Source organism: Mixophyes fleayi, chromosome 12, assembly GCF_038048845.1.
Source record: "Mixophyes fleayi isolate aMixFle1 chromosome 12, aMixFle1.hap1, whole genome shotgun sequence".
NCBI lineage: Eukaryota > Metazoa > Chordata > Amphibia > Anura > Limnodynastidae > Mixophyes > Mixophyes fleayi.
Genome location: NC_134413.1, coordinates 26,842,151 through 26,861,783, shown reverse-complemented (window position 1 = coordinate 26,861,783; position 19,633 = coordinate 26,842,151). Strand labels below are relative to the sequence as shown.

Sequence of the window (19,633 nt, the reverse complement as noted above, 5' to 3'; positions counted from 1 at the left end):
CCTCTCAATCTGGACCCGGTGTAATAGAATGGCGACTGTTTCCCACACCCTCGATAATTATACCCCTCTGGACAAACCCAGCCTTTACACCTGGTCTTGCATGCCCTATGCACACAAAATGGGCAGGGGAAGGTGGAATATTGCTACTAAATCATATCACTAGGACACAAACATTCCCTCAGTTCTCAGACTTAGCGGGCCGGTGCGGGCTTGTGATGGGACAGTTCCACCAATACTTACAGATTAGACACTATCACCAAAAGGTCAAGGCTCAGTTATCATCTAGGCCTCCCACTGGGTTTGAGAATCTATGCCTTTCTGGAGCATCTTCAAAAGGTCTCATTTCCACGCTATACAATGCATTACTCCCCAACTCCACAGAGGTCAAGGACCGATTCCAAGCGCAGTGGGAAGCGGACCTGGGAACGTCCCTAGATCCATAAGAATGGTCGGACATTTATGAGTGGACAGCGCATTGCTCCATAAATGTCCGTATCAAAGAAAATGCCCAAAAATTGCTCCATAGATGGTACTATGTACCTGCTGGGCTCCACGTTATATATCCACAAACAAACCCCACATGTTGGAGAAAGTGTGGCCAAGTTGGCACCTTTATGCATATCTGGTGGGACTGTCCCAGGATACGCTCGTATTGGACAGCGGTCCTCGACACTCCCATACCCTCCGACCCTAAGCATGTACCATTACCCTTGCCTCTCCCAGACATCCCTACACACACACACACATAAGCTCCTCCGGCACATAATCAGCGCGGCTACTTGTCAGATAGCTGCTTCCTGGAAAAATCCCACACCCCCTACTCTCCAAATGGTCTGTGGTCGGGTGTGGCATATTTACCAAATGGAGCATGTCACTAGTGTGCTGAGGGGCTCCTCCGTGTCTTTCCATAAAGTCTGGTCTCCATGGGCTTCATACCTTAATCAACCCCTGCTTCAATTCTAGTAGAGACCAATCCCTTATTGAAATTAATGGGTTTGACTTCTTCTTGTTAAAGGCGTGAATTCCTTACCCCTAACCCCTCTAATTCTCTTTCCCCCCCCCTTTTCTTGCCCATTATCCTTACTTATCCCCCCCTTCTCCTCTTTTCTTTCTATTATTTTTCTCTCTGTTTTGTTCAAAATAAAAAATAACATCTTCACGGTACAAGATCAACACGCAGTCAAATTTACATTGTAAAAGCATGGTGAGAAAAAGCTGTACATTGTGTCTATCTTTATATGTACAAGTACTTGTTAATGTACCCTTTGAGAATTTTGTAATTTTGTTAAAGATAAGATGTTACTATTAATAAAACGTACTTTAGAAAATAAAAATAAAAAAATACTTTAATCTAAAATAGAATCTAGTACTCCCACATATTTGTTTCGTGGGGAAACTGTTGCAAGACATATTTCTACAGATATAAGTGCAGCACAGTGGCCTAGTGGTTAGCACTTCTGCCTCACAGCGCTGGGGTCATGATTTCGATTCCCGACCATGGCCTTATCTGTGTGGAGTTTGTATGTTCTCCCTGTGTTTGCGTGGGTTTCCTCCGGGTGCTCCGGTTGTGTGTGTGTGTGTGTGTGTGTGTGTGTGTGTGTGTGTAGACTGTAAACTCCAATGGGGCAGAGACTGATGTGAATGAGTTCTCTGTACAGCGCTGCGTAATTAGTGGTGCTTTATAAATAAATGATGAGGATGATGATGATATAAGTGAATTCATCATTTACTTATATGTTAAAGTCGCACTACTCCATCATTATAGCTCTGGCACTACCCCAAACCCCATTGTTAGTGGGAGAGGAAGAAAAAAACCAAAAAACGTCCGTCAGACATTTTTGGAAGAGGTGGTGAGCAGGAGAACCAATGAGAAGCTGCAATCACTGCCGCTTTACAGTGGTGAACAAAAATGTCAACAATTTAGGTGGTAGCGCAGATTTAAATGTTAAATTGGGCCGCTAGGTCTGTCTGGTTGAATTGTAATTAATTTGGTCCACTCACATTATTCTAAACATAACTCATTTAGGAAGGAACACTGTTTTGCCTTGCCCGAAGTCTTTTAAATTGGGTATTTTCTGTCTCTGGCAGATGAGTGAAGAGACAAATTACCATTCCTTCAGCAACTTGTCTTTTTAACTATTTGTATTCCTGTGTGACAAGGTAACAATGAGGGGCCTGGGGCTGCTGGATGATGGCTACAAGACATCTGGAACACTTTGGAGTAAAAACCATCAAGGCGATCTGTCTCAGCAATCTCTGCTCATTTTCCCGCGCGTCCCATAGAGATGCAAGAAGAAAAGCTGTGGAGGTTTGTTACCGTATAGTCCGGCACCTGGCAGCTAATTGAATCTGCTCCATAGAAGTGTTACCTGTCTGAGAGTAACTCTCTGTAACACTCATTGACCACAGTATTTACAGAGGCATCTTAATCACGGTGGATGGTAGTGTTTATATTACTCATAGGCGCTCCCACGGACAGGGAGGAATAAATTCTCCATGATATGCAAAGCAAAAATAAAGTAGCTCAGGGAGCAAACAAGTTGCAATATCAACAGCTCTTCTTACGACTTTAAATATATCAAAAGGGACAAGGTACCTATAGCAGGGAAGCACCCATCAATGAGGGCACAAGAGTGAAGTCAGCCAGATCTAGGAGCCAGGTGGGGGTCTCTCCACTGGAACCCCCACCAAGGGGTAGTGACTGTGTGTATTGTCTATAGACACCTGTGGCTCATTTCTAATGAGCAATTATCCTGGAATCTAAAGTTTGTATTACATTTTACATTAAGCAAGCAATTAGGGGATCAGTACCCATTTTAATACAAATATGCAGATATATCAGGCTCTGTGCACAAAGTGCAAAAAGATAAAAAGAAATACTCACTTTGATGCCACAGATTCAGGGATGGGCTCATCTAGTAAGGTTAGACTATGTACAATCCAATAACATAGCCAGGGACGGCTGGCATCCAGGCACTTAGGGGACAAAAGAACAAAGTTAGAAGTATAAGGTGCGTTTGAAGCCACAATGTTTGTACGTGAATTTGACAGTAGCCTGGTACTACCACTCCCTGCTCTTTACACTTTAAACTGTGGCCTCCTGGTTCCCCATACCCCCCCTCCTCGCATCATAACCCTGCCACGGTCACATGCCGCACTGACCTCACTAACCATCACACCCGTGGACAGGCCACTGTCTCGTACATGGGGCCTTATTTAAGAGAAAGAAATGCAGCTAACAGGTGCAATTCTGTACTTTGGCAAAACCATGCTGCGCTGCAGTAGAGAAAATTTAAATTGTGGAAAAGATTTAGAGTTGTTAGGGGGTGGGTGAACAGATGATACCTCCTGGGCAGCTTTTATTTTTAAACTGCTTTAGAGTTGAGGTGTGTTCTACATGTAAAATAAATAAAACAAATATTGCATTTGCACCCCTTCTATTGCATCGTGGTTTGCTCAGGTGTAAATTTATACCCTTGGCTGGATTTGCCTCTAACTTTAAATGAGCCCAAGATCAGCACACTCTCCTGCAATCAACTCATAGGGGTAAATGTACCAAGCTGCAAGTTTCCAGCGGGTTTGAAAAGTGGAGTTGCTGCCCATAGCAACCATTCAGATTCTAGCTATTCTTCTGTAGAATATACTAAATAAGTGATAACCCGCCAGAAACTCGCAGCTTGATAAATTTACCCCATAGTTTCCGATATTGTTAAACACTTCCAAGGGAAACTTTGCCGATACGTCTCAGTGGACATTGGATCACTACAATTTGAAGGTCATATTTATGGACTCTAACCCTAGTGAAATGCACCTTAGCATACACAACGACTACTTCATGGAAAACCAGCATTTACACTGCATGTGCTACACTTGGAAGTCCCCCTAATGTTTCTTGTTTTAGTGAAAATAGACTAAATATTGTAGCATATTCAAGAAATCAATTATATTTTGGCAACCCAGCAGTGTTCTCCCCAGCACCTATTTCCCAGGTGCTCCACTCGGCTCTTTGAGCCCAACAGAGTCCTATTATAATAGAATACACCATTGTTTCTCCTATTAGACCAGGCACTATGTGAGCACTACAGCCAGCAGTGTGTGTTAGACCAGGCACTATATGAGCACTACAGCCAGCAGTGTGTGTTAGACCAGGCACTATATGAGCACTACAACCAGCAGTGTGTGTTAGACCAGGCACTATGTGAGCACTACAGCCAGCAGTGTGTGTTAGACCAGGCTCTATGTGAGCACTACAGCCAGCAGTGTGTGTTAGACCAGGCTCTATGTGAGCACTACAGCCAGCAGTGTGTGTTAGACCAGGCACTATGTGAGCACTACAGCCAGCAGTGTGTGTTAGACCAGGCTCTATGTGAGCACTACAGCCAGCAGTGTGTGTTAGACCAGGCACTATGTGAGCACTACAGCCAGCAGTGTGTGTTAGACCAGGCACTATGTGAGCCCTACAGCCAGCAGTGTGTGTTAGACCAGGCACTATGTGAGCACTACAGCCAGCAGTGTGTGTTAGACCAGGCACTATGTGAGCACTACAGCCAGCAGTGTGTGTTAGACCAGGCACTATGTGAGCACTACAGCCAGCAGTGTGTGTTAGACCAGGCTCTATGTGAGCACTACAGCCAGCAGTGTGTGTTAGACCAGGCACTATGTGAGCACTACAGCCAGCAGTGTGTGTTAGACCAGGCTCTATGTGAGCACTACAGCCAGCAGTGTGTGTTAGACCAGGCACTATGTGAGCACTACAGCCAGCAGTGTGTGTTAGACCAGGCACTATATGAGCACTACAGCCAGCAGTGTGTGTTAGACCAGGCACTATGTGAGCACTACAGCCAGCAGTGTGTGTTAGACCAGGCACTATGTGAGCACTACAGCCAGCAGTGTGTGTTAGACCAGGCACTATGTGAGCACTACAGCCAGCAGTGTGTGTTAGACCAGGCACTATGTGAGGACTACAGCCAGCAGTGTGTGTTAGACCACTGACCACCAGTCTGACCAGTCCTGGCAGGTGTGGCAATAACATCCAACATTTTTTATTATTAATGTAAAGTATTACAACTGCCCCTACCCGGCTGGCAACATTTGGGGAGAACACGGCCACGACAACAGTATTGCAACTGTTTAATGTACATTGTCGTATCACTAAGGTAGTAATGTGAATCTCCTTCCCATATGTATGTATTACCCAGTATTGTCTTATCAGTGTGTTTGTTCCTAATTGTAAAGCGCTACGGAATTTGCTGGCGCTAAATAAATAAGTGTTGATGATGATAATGAAATAAGGTTCAACACATGTGCTTCTCTTCTCTTCATTAACCAATGAATCTACAGAAGCTGGTTTGAGCACAGTCAACCCTTCTACCAAAGAAATAAAAAACTATGTTAAATAAAATAAAAATATTCTTTATTACAAGTATAATTTTAAGTTAACATGACACTTTAATGAGCAAGTCCTGTGGAATTAAATCGATCACCTGTATGGATTTTTTTACTTTCATTGCATCTATTATTCCACATGGATTAAAAGTATTTCCTGAACCCAATTTAATTAGTGCACCCAAAGGAACTGCAAGTTCAAATGGGACATGTTCATGTTTCAGACAAACAGACAAGGGGTCATAAACATTACGTGGAAATAAAATACAGATCTGTTCATCTATGTTACAACTTCAGAGTAAGAGCACAAAGATGTGGCTAACAGAAAACACCCTTTACAGTGTTGCATTATAGGAAGATATCTCTCTTTACTTTCCATTAAACTGCGTTTACCTCGTAGGAGTCAGATAGTTGCTGTAAGCCTTTGCGCAGGTAGTGAGAGTGGAGCTCTCTCTCTAGGTGAAGTCTAAAAAGCACAAAAACAATGTAAACAGCTCATATAGGGGAATTAACTAAGTCATTGTGCTTACTAAAGTCAAGAAATTAGTGTTCATGCTTTCTGTAAAAGTTTAAAAAAAACAAAAACACATTTCCCTTAAGTTTTGTTAATCAATGCGGACAACACAAGCCGTGATATTGCAGCAAATAACGGTTAATGACCCGATATCGAAGAGTGTGTGAATCCAAAATGACCAGAATGAGAAGACAGGAGACCTGTATTCATAGGCATAAAAAGAAGGGATTCGATAAAGTACCAATTTTTTGGTCACATTGGCATCCTGGCTCTTAGGACTTGTCCAGCCTTCCAGAAGAGAACACCTAGATATACAACTAGTTCTTCTATGAATTACTAGACCAAAAACTGTCACTCTATCTAAGGGCGATTATCCACCCCATTACAGTAAAGCAATGAATTGACAGGAGACTATGGACAGCCTTGTATGCATCCCATGGCTTTTTCACCATCCCAGAGTGATGCAAGATAGAGGGGCTCCACCCTTCTAAGGGGATATTTCATAAAAATGCCTTTTCAGCAAGTGGATGGAAAGATTTAGCAACATACACACGTACATCTGGTATATTACCTATTCACAGACTGCAGCCCCCATTGTATATTACCAGTGACTTACAGTGAACCCAAACACTGATGGAAATAAAGTCAAATCTTCTCACCACAAATATTTTCAAAGCAAACGTGTGATTTGCTTGCACACCATAACATTTAAAATATCTTCTCATACGTCTAAACTACCCACATCCACCAAATGCTGCTTGAAAAACCATACATCCTGTATGTTACATATTGTTAAACATAAAACAGCACATTTTCTAGCAAAGTAATATACATGTTATGGTATGTAGTCACTTTGCATAACACTACACAAATTCAATGCAAGCTGCCTAAAATGACGGTCCTCTTATCCAAACGAGGTGGGTAAATAAACAACGTAAAAATCTACAGAAATGATCAATTACAATAGTGTGTTGTAGCACAGCAAGAATTAAAACTTTGTAAAGGCTTCCATGGAAAATACTCTCATAAAAAGTTGGTCTGGCTACACAAAGAATTAAAATTGATTTGCACAATGTTATTTGTTTATCCACAGCAATGATTAGGGTATTGATTATGACCAAATTGTGCCACAAACACTCAACTACAAACCCAACTGGGAGTGGGGTCAATTTAAAAAAAAAAGAAAAAGAAAAAGAAAAAAAAAAAAAAGAAAAAAAGAGAATTATACAGCAATATTGCCATGGTAATACAGATTATTCTCATCCTTCCGTGCAAATCCCACATTGAGTGATGGAAGACTGATATAAGACAAAATAAATAAATTATCTACTATATAAATGCCTAGTGGCGTGTGTGAAAAAAAAAAAACAAGCTGCAGCGCCACCTGCTGGGCAGAGTTATACACTGACCTATATATTTCTTGAAGAAGTGACAGTTGGGAGTGGTTGGTGGTTGCAGGGGTGACAGTGGGGAGTTTTTAACACCTTAAGTAGCTTGATGAAGGATGTGGCGATGAAGATGAAGGATGAGGTGATGGAGAAAAATGATGAGGTGGTGACATGTGGACAAAACCACGTTAAAAAGGGCGCTTGCGTCGGGAAGTAACGCTCTTCCCCTGAGGAGGCCTGGGCTAGGCCCAAATGCATGACAAGAACCTTTTTAACACCTTAAGTAGCTTGATTTGACTAGAATGCATGAGTATCATGCACGGGTTAACGTGTGTGTGTGTGTATGTGTGTGTGTGTATATATATATATATATATATATATATATATATATATATATATATATATATATATATATACACACATATATATATACACATATATACATATATATATACACATATATATACACATATATATACACATATATACACACATATATATACACATATATACATATATATATATACATACATACATATATATATACATACACGCACATATATACATATACACACATTGTTACTGTAGCATAAGGAACTATCACTCACTGAATGACTCCTTGGCTGTTTCTGACAGCAGTGAAAATGGCACCTACAGAACTCTCCACTTTTTTCTGTGAACATAGAAAAGAAAACAATTATAACATTTTTAAAGCACCGACGGTCAAAGGTACACGTGAAGCGCTGGACAGAGGCAAATTTCACACTGATAAACTGATATGGAATACAATGCAACAGTACATGTCACAACATGCAAATACACATTATCTATATTAATATGAAAATTCATCACTGAACACCTGCAAGACGAGAAGATTGATCATTAATATACTCGGCAGTCCATGAAATAGGGTACACAATGGACTGTAGATATAGACACCAAGCATAACGAAATGCTTATAGCATCTGAAAAATACTTCTTTCCTCTTTGTGTATGTTATATACTGATGTGCCAGGATAATAGTTACAAAAAGAAAATTGTAAAATTGGTACCAAATTATACTAACACGCAAAAAGTAAACCACTGCACACAAAGGGTTAAAAAATGTAATTGAAATAGTCTGTGAATCCCGTCTTTTACCTCTTTATTCCAATACAAAGACCAAAAAAAACACAACAAAACGAAAATTGCTTGCTAGGAGCACCTGGCTCCCGACAGTGAACAGAGTTTACCCAGACAGCCGTCGCTGCTCAGCCAATCAGTCACTCAGCACCAGGTGTTCCTAGTGTGCATTTGTCTAATATGTTAGTTGTTTTTTTTTTACATTTTATTCCCTCTGGATTACCAGGATTACGAGTGGACCATGTCATGAGAAGATTTTTATTTCTAATAAAGTGGTAAAAGAAGGGCTATAAGAAGTCTGTAAAAAAATAAAAATGTTTGTGATTTATTATATATTATGAGAGAAGGGTCTTAGTGACCCTGGTCTCATTAAATTGGGACCATTGGTGAGGTTGTTGTTTTTTTAAAACAATTACCCTGGCACCCACAGTTCATGGTGCCAGGATGAGCCCCACTGCAAACCAGCATGAGGCCGGTAATCTTTGGTATGAGAGATGCTTTTTTTTTTTGCGTGACCAAGCCTCCAGCCCCATGCTGACCAGGCTGGCTCTGGTTCCCATGGACCAGATACTGGGGGTTTCCCTTCTTTGTTAAACCCCTTTCACACAGAGGCATGGAGCCAGGAATAACTCAGGTTGCGACCAGGGTTGTTCCCATGTTGGAGCTGGAAAAGCTGCAGTATGAACGGTGTTCCCGGGATACTCAACCAGAGTTCAGTTAAAAGCAGCTCATTGGCCTCTGCTATGTCATCTACACGAACCTCTGCTATCCCCATTTAATGATAATGTAGGGCAGACACTGGTCCAGTGTGAAAGGCAGCGACTTGAGACATACCCAGGTCCAAAGTGCAGTGTTTGGGTTTCAACATTATCCTGTGTCTGACCTGGGATTTTGGTGAGAAAGGGGTATTACAGTGTGACCAATGAGGCCTGTCTAGTACCCCATTCATACTGCATGAAAAACCCGGGTTTTTGCCAGGGCAAGCCCAGACGACCCGGGTTTAGGCGCAGTATGAATGGTGTTAGAGAAAAATAGACCCGGGACTTTTGGTTGGGTAATTCCCGTGTCGGCCCTGGTTGGCCTGCAGTACGAATGGCGAGACCCGGGTTTATCAACCTGGGTGTCACATAAAGCAGCTGATTGGGTGTCGAACGCTTGAGGATGACATCATGAACTTCAAGCTACACAAAAGTAACTCGTCGGCCATGATTAAAGCAATGCTGTGAACAGTCATCACCCACTTTGATCATCTTTGTGTGCAAAAAAAATATTCCCCTTTAAATGACCTCAGTATTTTTCAGCCAATGAAAGCTCCTCTTGTGATGACTCACACTTATTGCCAGGGCAGACCCGTGTTCAATATGAATGGGGTCGACCCCGGAAATTCTCGGGTCCAAGGTGCAATGTGAACGGGGTCTCTGAGCTGGGACGCTCTGTGCCTCGGCAAAAACTCAGCTTGAAAACCCGGGAAATTGCAGGGTATAGGTGGAGGCTGGTTTGCACTTTAGCAGGGACATCATATGCTATTTGTCCGACTGTTTTACGTGGACCCAGTCAAGACTGTATCACTGTGATGGGTTAAGGATTTTAGAAGAGGAAAAAATTTACTGAATGTAAAAAAACATAAAAAAATATATATCATAAAAAAAATATATAGAACAGACTTAAGACTTTAGGAAATCCACTTTAGACAATGTGATGTATTTCCTAAGGGCACCACAGTTACACAACTGGTAATGTGACGCACCAGGTGTCCATTTAACGCTAACCAGATCTGTAGCTTCCAACAAGGGCTGTTTTAATAAAGGCAAAATAATAATTTGTTTTGGGCTCACATGGAAAGGGGGTCACCATTCAAATATTTGGTGTTTGGCCTGTAGAGTGCCTAAAAGAGTAAACATCCTACACCCCTTGTGAACATGGGAGATAAGACAACACTTGTTTCAAAGGCGAGATTCTTCTCTTTCAGCAGCTCCATTATAAAATCTTCCCCATAAATTTTTTTTAAGAGAAAATACTAAACTGAAATAAATCCTACCAGGGCTAAATTGTTGTCTTGAATTCAGAGAAGTCTGAAATCTACCCAAAGCCGGAGGAGGTTCCTCATCAAGCAGGGCCGGACTGGGACTAAAAATCAGCCCTGGCATTTAAAGCACACGGGCCCACCTCTGTTGATGAGCAGGAAAAAAAACACGTGCCACAGCGCATTTGGTGCGCCGCCAAGGGCGTGGCTACATTATGTTGAGGGCGTGGTCAAAATGGTGCATTGATACATACATTATAATAAAACATTACATTTATCAGGCCCTCCCCATCCACATTACGTCACCCCCCAGACACATTTTGACACCCCTAGCCCACTGTACTTATCTATGCTTCTGATGCTGCTGACATTCCTGTTGAGTGAGCAGGGAAGCTCTTAGTCTCACGAGATTAATAAAGCTCATGCAACTTAGAGCTCCTCGGCTTGCTCTGCAGGCTGTGTCCTGTCCTGGACTGGGAGCACAGATTCCTCCTGCTGACCAGAACTGGATTAAGGCTCGGGGGGCCCGGGTACTTAAGTCAGGGGGCTCCTATGATGTAATTTGGCTATTAGACACATTTTTGACAAATACACAGGCAATACTGTGTGCACTACTGTTAGGTGCACGCAGTTCTGCATTCACAAGCAGTACAGTGTGAAGCAGGACATACCTCCCAACTGTCCTTGTAGTCAGACCAAATCCTGACTAAGCGGGACAGTCACCCACCAAATTCAGAACAGTTGGCAGACTGTCCTGGTCTCTCCTACCTGTCTTGTCATGGTCACCACTTGTGGCTGCTGGTGTCTTTAGATCAGTTGCTGCTTGTCTGGATCCTGGAATGTTGGATGCCCTATTTAAAAAAAAAATTGAGTACATGAAATTTAGCCCCGGTGTTAAATCAATATAGCATCCATGTTTTAAAATTAGGCCTCACTCCTGCCCCAACATTAAAATACTAGTATTCACATTTGATAAATACATCAATTTCTCTCCAACTAGCCCTGACATTAAATAGTATTCCCATTTAATAAATAAAACTATTTACCTCTCTCCAAACAACTCCAGCAAGAAATTAAATAGCATTTACCTTTAATAAATATATCCATTTCCCACAACCCCCCCAGGCATTAACTCATAATCACATTTAATAAATAGACCTCATTTTCCCCAAACAGCCCCACATTCAATTAATAGCTCCCAAACCACCCCAGCATTAAATTAAAAATCCAATCACTCCATCTTAAATTGTTAGGCCTCACTATTAAATAGCCCCACCATCACCTCACAAAAAAAATAGCACCCAATGATTAGCCCCTACCTGCAATTCACCATTAGATTAATAGCCTACCTCCCACATTATATTAAGACCCTCCCCCCTCACACATTATAGTCATACACCGGCCCCCACACACATACAGTAGTCATACCCTGTCACACACATACACACTCTATAGTCATACCCTGTCACACACAAAACATACTATAGTTACACTGTAACACACACATTCTAGTCATACACTGGCCCACACACACACTTTAGTCATACACTGGCCCACACACACACTTTAGTCATACACTGGCCCAAACACACACATACTATAGATCCCCTGTCGCACACATACTATAGATCCCCTGTCGCACACAAAACCTACCATAGATCCCCTGTCACACACACAAAACCTGTCATAGATCCCCTGTCACACTCACAAAACCTGTCATAGATCCCCTGTCACACTCACAAAACCTGTCATAGATCTCCTGTCACATTCACAAAACCTGTCATAGATCCCCTGTCACACTCACAAAACCTGTCATAGATCCCCTGTCACACTCACAAAACCTGTCATAGATCCCCTGTCACACTCACAAAACCTGTCATAGATCCCCTGTCACACTCACAAAACCTGTCATAGATCCCCTGTCACACTCACAAAACCTGTCATAGATCCCCTGTCACACTCACAAAACCTTTCATAGATCCCCTGTCACACTCACAAAACCTGTCATAGATCCCCTGTCACACTCACAAAACCTGTCATAGATCCCCTGTCACACTCATAAAACCTGTCATAGATCCCCTGTCACACTCACAAAACCTGTCATAGATCCCCTGTCACACTCACAAAATCTGTCATAGATCCCCTGTACACAAACTACCCCCCCCCTTACCTTGTGCACTCCGCGGCGCGCTCTGTAGTGTCTTCTATCACATGGGACGGCACTTATCACATGGTGCACGTCCCATGTGACAGTCTTCGGCAGATCCATTCATTTCATCAGAGGGGAGGAGGGGACGCGCGGCAATCAGTAAGTGTAGTGCTGGCCCCATTGCTCAGCGCACAGACTGTCATGCCGAATTCCGGCATGACAGTCTGTGCGCTGAGCGATGGGGCCGGCCAGCTAGCAAACGGCCCATCTGGCCATCGGCCCTTCTGGCATTTGCCAGAAGTGCCAGATGGCCAGTCCGGCCCTGTCATCAAGCAACCTGCAGCTTCAGCTGTAGTTGTAGTTTCACAACAGCTGAAAAGCTACAGGTTACCAAGTGTTCTACTCTAGGCTTCCTGTCACTCTACTACTACCCGCTGTTTTTTTGCAAAGCACTATTGAGCAATAATAATAATAATAATAATAATAATAATAATAATAATAAAATTAATAAATGTTTATTGGAAGATTTTTATATCACAAACAAAAATTAAAACAAACAAAAAAAACAAAAACAAACAACTGACATGTTATGCTAACAAGCATTTGCTAATCTAGTCAATGAATTGAAATTAGTTATCCAGATTAAAAATATAGTAAAAAAATAAGGTAAATGGTTAACTATAGGATATAAACAATTATTAATGAAGAGCTGACATAATGGCAGTTGCTCCAATACAGAGATTTGAAACATACTGTATATTGCTGTGTCGGTGGATAAACTAACAGAGCATATAAAGCAGAATTTCTGTACATTTAATAATATAGCTCAGAAGAACACAAACAGGTGGATGCATAGGGCAATGCTAACCAGGGACCCAGAAAGAGAAGCCTGTGACTATACTAGTCAGGGGCCTCTCCAGAATATATTCTATACTTGGAGTTGTACCAGCAAAACCATACCCGCTAATACTTATGACCGGCAGTTCTAACCTTGTACATCTAGCGTTCATGGCCCATAACATCATTTAGTAGAGTTCACCATTTTTGGAGAAGTCTAGGAAAATACTGAAATATTTAATTTTGTCTTTCACAAATTTTAAGAACACTTACTACAGATCACTACCATTTGGTGCTGATGCTCTAGATAAATGGTGCTACTTGATGGGTTGGAACTGGCTGAAGGCTTCATATGTTTTTAGTATTTCCATTTCAGCAAGGGTGTACATTTGACCTGTTGGAGTTAACGGATTCACCTTACACAGAACATCTACCATAGTAATCCATAAAACATCCGGCTTCCTTGGGTATGAAAAAAAGATAGTGATGGACCAGCTGGATGGAGGAATGTCACTTTGACTTCATCAATGTTTTCATCTTTTTCCAGAGCAGTTACACACCCTGTGATGTCAGCAAATGGGAGCTTTTCTTGGGATGTTGTCGCTGTCTGTTCCAATGCAATTTGTGAGAAGGAAAACGTCTTCACAAAAGGTTTTTTGTTGTGGATGCTTTATGTATGAAAGCATGGAATCTCAGGCTCCCAGGAATTGTTACTGTGCTTTTAAAGTGATCATCTAGAAATATTGCTGTCTCAATATCTTCTTTCATTGAGAAAGTAAAATACATTCCGGTCATGTTTTCCTCTGACCGGTCAAAAACTTGTTGAGGTGTAAGAATCTGATTATCATATGGACGTTGCAGGCTTGCTCGGGATCACTGTGCCACCTAGACCACCACAAAGACCTTTGCCATGTGCAGTTGCTGAAGAATGCCACCCTGCTTCTATACCAGAACCATCTTTATGAGAGCATAAGTTTGCAAAGTTTTTCTTGTTTTCAAATTGTGCTGCTGACCCATCCGAGTAGTAGAAAATGGGTTGGGTGGGCTTAAATTTGTGACCTATGGGCTTTTCTTCACTAATTAAAGTCCACCCAAACCTAACCTGTCCCTGTAAAAGGACGGTGGCAAAGTGGTTAGCACTTCTGCCTCACAGCACTGGGGTCATGAGTTCAATTCCCGACCATGGCCTTATCTGTGTGGAGTTTGTATGTTCTCCTCGTGTTTGCGTGGGTTTCCTCCGGGTGCTCCGGTTTCCTCCCACACTCCAAAAACATACTAGTAGGTTAATTGGCTGCTATCAAATTGACCCTAGTATCTCTGTCTGTCTGTGTGTGTGTTAGGGAATTTAGACTACAAGCTCCAATGGGGCAGGAACTGATGTGAATGTGAATGAGTTCTCTGTACAGCACTGCGGAATCAGTGGCGCTATATAAATAAATGATGATGATAAAAGGCAAGCCTATTCAACACAATTGAAGTGTCTTTCCACGCCTGCACAGAAGTGGGAGTAAGCACTGTCTGTAGAATCTCATCCCCAAACACACCTGAAGAGGAACGTGCATTCCGCTAATAAAGTGAACTTGAAAATATATTGTTTTGCTGATTTTCTCAGATGTGTAGTGCCTCTATAAATACAATATTCATCAATCACTCAAAAATGGCAGCTTTTGTAGCAGATAATCCCCCCATGACCCCAAAATACAATTTTGGGTATTTATTAACAACACTAATTAACATTTTTTAAAAATATTTTTCAAAAATTAAAAAAATATGGCTTTATGAGAAAATCAAAATTTAGAAAATTTTTCAATTTCAGTTTTTATTGAAACATCATACTGCTGTGTTATATATCATATGAAAGCCCATAAAATGAGGTTTAAGATGAGACATTGGCCAACTCTCTAGCTCAGTTAGGTGAGCAACAAATACAGTTTAAAAAAATGTAAAAACCAAATTTACATATTTTTTTTTTAGCAGATTTAAAGGTGTATAACTTCAAAACCAGTGCACATATCAGACTAAGATTTGGGGGGGGGGGGGGGTTCTATACACACGACATCATTATACCAAATTAAATTGAAATTAGAGAATGTAAGGTAACAAAATTCTAAAATTATGTTGATTTGATGTGGAATGAGGAACGCACAGAGAAACAGAAGAGAGGAACGAATGCAATAGAAAGGCAAGTGAAGGGGAGCAAAAACAGCATGTAGGGCACAGTGTAAACCAGGGGAAGGGGAATAAAAGCAGCATGGAGGGCACATGTGAAACAAGGGAAGGGGAACTAAAGCAGCATGAAGGGCGCAGTGTGAAACAGGGGACACAGGTGAATGGGAACAAAAGCAGCATGAAGGGCACAGTGTGAAACAAGGGAAGGGGAACTAAAGCAGCATGAAGGGCGCAGTGTGAAACAAGGAACACAGGTGAAGGGGAACAAAAGCAGCATGAAGGGGCACAGTGTGAAACGGGAGACAGGTGAATGGGAACAAAAGCAGCATGGAGGGCACAGTGTGAAACAGAAGAAGGGGAACAAAGGCAGCATGAAGGGCGCAGTGTCAAACATCGGGAAGAAAACATTAAACTTTATTTTTGATTTTTCTTAATAATAAACCTTCCAAGACTGCATAGGAGACTCCTTTTCTTGCTGCCCACACAATCTTAGACTTTGATGATTTGACCCACTTGGGGCTCTGAGTTTGACATGCCTGGTGTGCTGTGTCCCTCTGTAAACAGTGCACGCTTTATATCATTCTTGTGTAGCTGCCCATTGTTCCCACTAACAACGGCAGCATAGCGATAATACAAAGATTGCGGAAGTGTGTGCAGGGATATAAGCAGCATTATCACAAATAGTGATCTATTCAATAAATATACCAAGATACTTTAATATTCAAACAGACCAGCAAATATTGAAAAGCAATTTAGTGTTGTTCTAAGCAATAAGAGTTATTAGTTGATTTATTTTTGGGACAATGTCCTTTTAACAGAGTCTATTCTTTTAGTCTGAATGCAGCCGATATGAATATCACCATATACTATACAAATGCCAAACGTGTATAAATGATCTTTTTGTATATGGTGAGCAGTGAGGTAGCTTGTGTCATATGACTCGTTCTGAAAGTGTTCTACAATAGATGAGTATCCCCTCATAAGAAACACTTTGTATTAAGTTGCAATTTACCACAGACATTGAGGGCCTACCAGATCGGGTGGATCACCATAATGCAAACCATATTTAAAAACTTTTTTTGACCTCCAGGGATGGGTCAAGTGGCAACTGCAGGAGGCGTGATGTCGTAATTCAAGTAATCACTTCTCCGCCCAGCTCTGCACAACTAGGCGGGATGGCGTAGCACGGCAATCTCTTCCATGAGTCCAGGGGTATATTTACTAAACTGCCGGTGTGAAAAAGTGGAGATGTTGCCTATAGCAACCAATCAGATTCTAATTAGTATTTATTTAGTACATTCTACAAAATGACAGCTAGAATCTGATTGGTTGCTATAGGCAACATCTCCATATTTTTTTTTCAAACCCGCAGTTTAGTAAATATACCCACAGGACTCTCTGAAATTCAACAGTCTCCCAAACATTCCAGGAAAGTAGGCAAGTATTTCACATTTATCTTTTAAAGCTGTACTACCACCTAGTAAAAGACTCTAAAAGGTGCCATTATCCTAGCCAAAGCCTTGGGGACTGCACCATACCTCTCACACAGCCCTCTGTTGCCATTTTAAATTGGGTAACTAAATTAATTTGTCTGTTCTGTATTACAGAAACGGCTGCATATAGCCTCCCCCTGGGTCTGGCTAGGCGTGGAGCACCTTAGTAAAATCTGTCACTATTAAATTCCACCCAAAACAGAAAAATCAGTTTGGGGACGGAATTATCTTTTCAGATTATACTATGAAGTTACTTTACGAATACAGTGCACAGGCTCAGTACAAATAACCTATAAGCAATTCACTTTGGTCCACCCAAGAGCAATATCGAAACACTGCGGCTTTCCTGGTCAGACAACTATGGCGTTTTATAAGGCCTGTCTAACATTACACTAGTGCAAGGAAGTCTAATAAAAACAAATATCCAATTAGTCTAGCATTAGCACAACAGTGGTAACATTTATATATTCTATAAACATGCACTTAAGCATAGGCACACCGTTCTACATATGCAAAGGAATTTTCTACATACAGCAGACTTTAATATTTTCAAGCGGATGTGTGAAAATCAACGAAATAGCTGCATTGCTTTATTTTTCTGACTTTATTTTATGCATGTTAGACATGTCTTGATATCAAAGTTCTTTATTTTCATTGTCCTTGTTTGACACACAAAGCAGGGAATAAACCGGAACGGAGGGCAATGAAAATAAGCCACCCTGTGTTATACTTCTATCTTAAGGCAATGTGTGTGTGGGGGGTTCAGTTAGTAATGATGTGCGCCACACATCACCGCAATACGGTGCAGAATCTCTGCTCAATTTTTTCTCACATCTCTATGCGACACGGGGGAAATTAGCGGATTATAGCCCCTATTTATTAATTACCACATTTTTAACATGAACACTGTCAATCCTTATCACAAAGATAAGGATTGAAAGATTGTGTGTATTTATTAAAAATCTTCAACAAGAACAGCCGTCATGAAAAACTGCTGTTCCTGCGAATATCCCTCTCCTATCTTTCCTATGGTCACTATCGCAAAGTGGTCACCTTTGCGATATTGAATGGAGGGGAGAGCAGTAAGTGGCGGTTTGGGATCTGAAGATCCCTCTACCGCAATGCTCTCCCCATAGAGCAGACCTAAAAATGTACACATACGGTAACGTCTGAGCTGGCGTATATTACCGTATGTGTAATTGCCTTTTCATTCCTTATCAAATTGCGGTACAGAGCAGTCCCCATAGACATCTATGGGGGACTGTTCTGTATTTCTAAACAAAATGCAAAGCGCGACGCAGTGTTCATACATTTGAACAATAGTTAAATCTCGGTTAATGCCGGAAAACTGCTGTTTTGCGGAGAATTTAAAATGATTAATAAAAAGGCCCCATAAGTATAAAAACTGCCTCTTGTGCCACCGCACTGTTCCGGAGGCAGTGAGGCACATCGCGCTGAACTGAATTCCCGTGTGTGTGTTAGGGAATTTAGACTGTAAGCCCCAATGGTGCAGGAACTGATGTGAGTGAGTTCTCTGTACAGCGCTGCGAAATTAGTGGCGCTATATAAATGGTAATAGTAATAATGTATTTAGTAAAAGCATATGGAGAACGATTACAAACTGAGAAACTACAGTCATCCTAAGGTGGAACAGTCCCTATAAGCAAACACATTTATTATAGAGCTAAATTACAGATATGGTGTTAGTCACCCCCAAGACAATAAGGTTGATAATCTATCTAAATAACAAAAACAAAAATAAGAGTAATAAAAACAAGTCAGTCCTCCACACTTCTATACCTCCTAGGACCAAGCTGAGGGATCATTAAGTCACCACCTATCTCTGGCCATCCACTGGTCCATTCATTGCCGGCCCAGGAGATTAGAAAGGAAAAGCAGAGGAGGTGGTTGGGAGACTATTTGCTCTGACATATAACTATAATAACACGGACATCAGATGGATCAGCCAGAGCAGTATGTCAGCACAAACATACAGCCGGCAGTGATTACTACTAGATCAGACACACGACTTATGGAATAATACACACATACATCCAATGACAGCGCTAAACTATGTATTACCACCGCCTCCATTGAGAAGTTTGCAGAGAAGTTATACATCATCCCCCAACACCGCAGCGATGACCGGACGCCCCACTAGAAGTGATACCCCGCATGCCGGTACCTGCTCCGCCGAGGTCTCCGTGCGCACGGAGTCATCCTGCAGCCTCTCCAGAGCGTGCTTCTCCCGCGTACACCGCAGAGCTTCCCCGGACTCCGCCATGTCTGGCTGTCAGCACGCCTACTGGCAAACCTACCAGCTACGGCGGCTCGGCAGGGTACGAACAGGTCAACGGCGAACAGAGCCACGCCCACCTGTCACCGAACAGCGCCACGCCCACCTGTCACCGCACAGAGCCACGCCCACCTGTCAGAGTGCCAGCCAGGGCGATCCTGCTCACTGTGCACTGTATATACTAGATCTAGGCGTGCTATAGTGACAGTACCAGCGGTTATTTGTGAATAACTGCAGCCTGGAAAATTAAGGGTCAC

At 41.9% G+C, this 19,633-nt stretch overlaps 1 protein-coding gene across 2 annotated transcripts in view; it reads right to left on the bottom strand.

Annotated features, from left to right (window-relative positions):
* FNTB (farnesyltransferase, CAAX box, subunit beta) overlaps positions 1–19,412 on the bottom strand; it is a 28,279-nt gene extending 8,867 nt beyond the window's left edge. Inside the window, exons 1-4 of one of the 2 annotated variants that reach the window (XM_075193400.1) lie at positions 19,266–19,412; positions 7,896–7,960; positions 5,779–5,851; positions 2,885–2,976 (exon numbers count right to left, since the gene is read on the bottom strand). In XM_075193400.1, the coding sequence (XP_075049501.1) occupies positions 2,885–2,976; positions 5,779–5,851; positions 7,896–7,960; positions 19,266–19,364 (329 nt within the window). In that variant the 5' untranslated portion in view covers positions 19,365–19,412. The other variant, XM_075193401.1, reaches the window with a different exon arrangement.
* Positions 19,413–19,633: the final 221 nt, after the last annotated feature.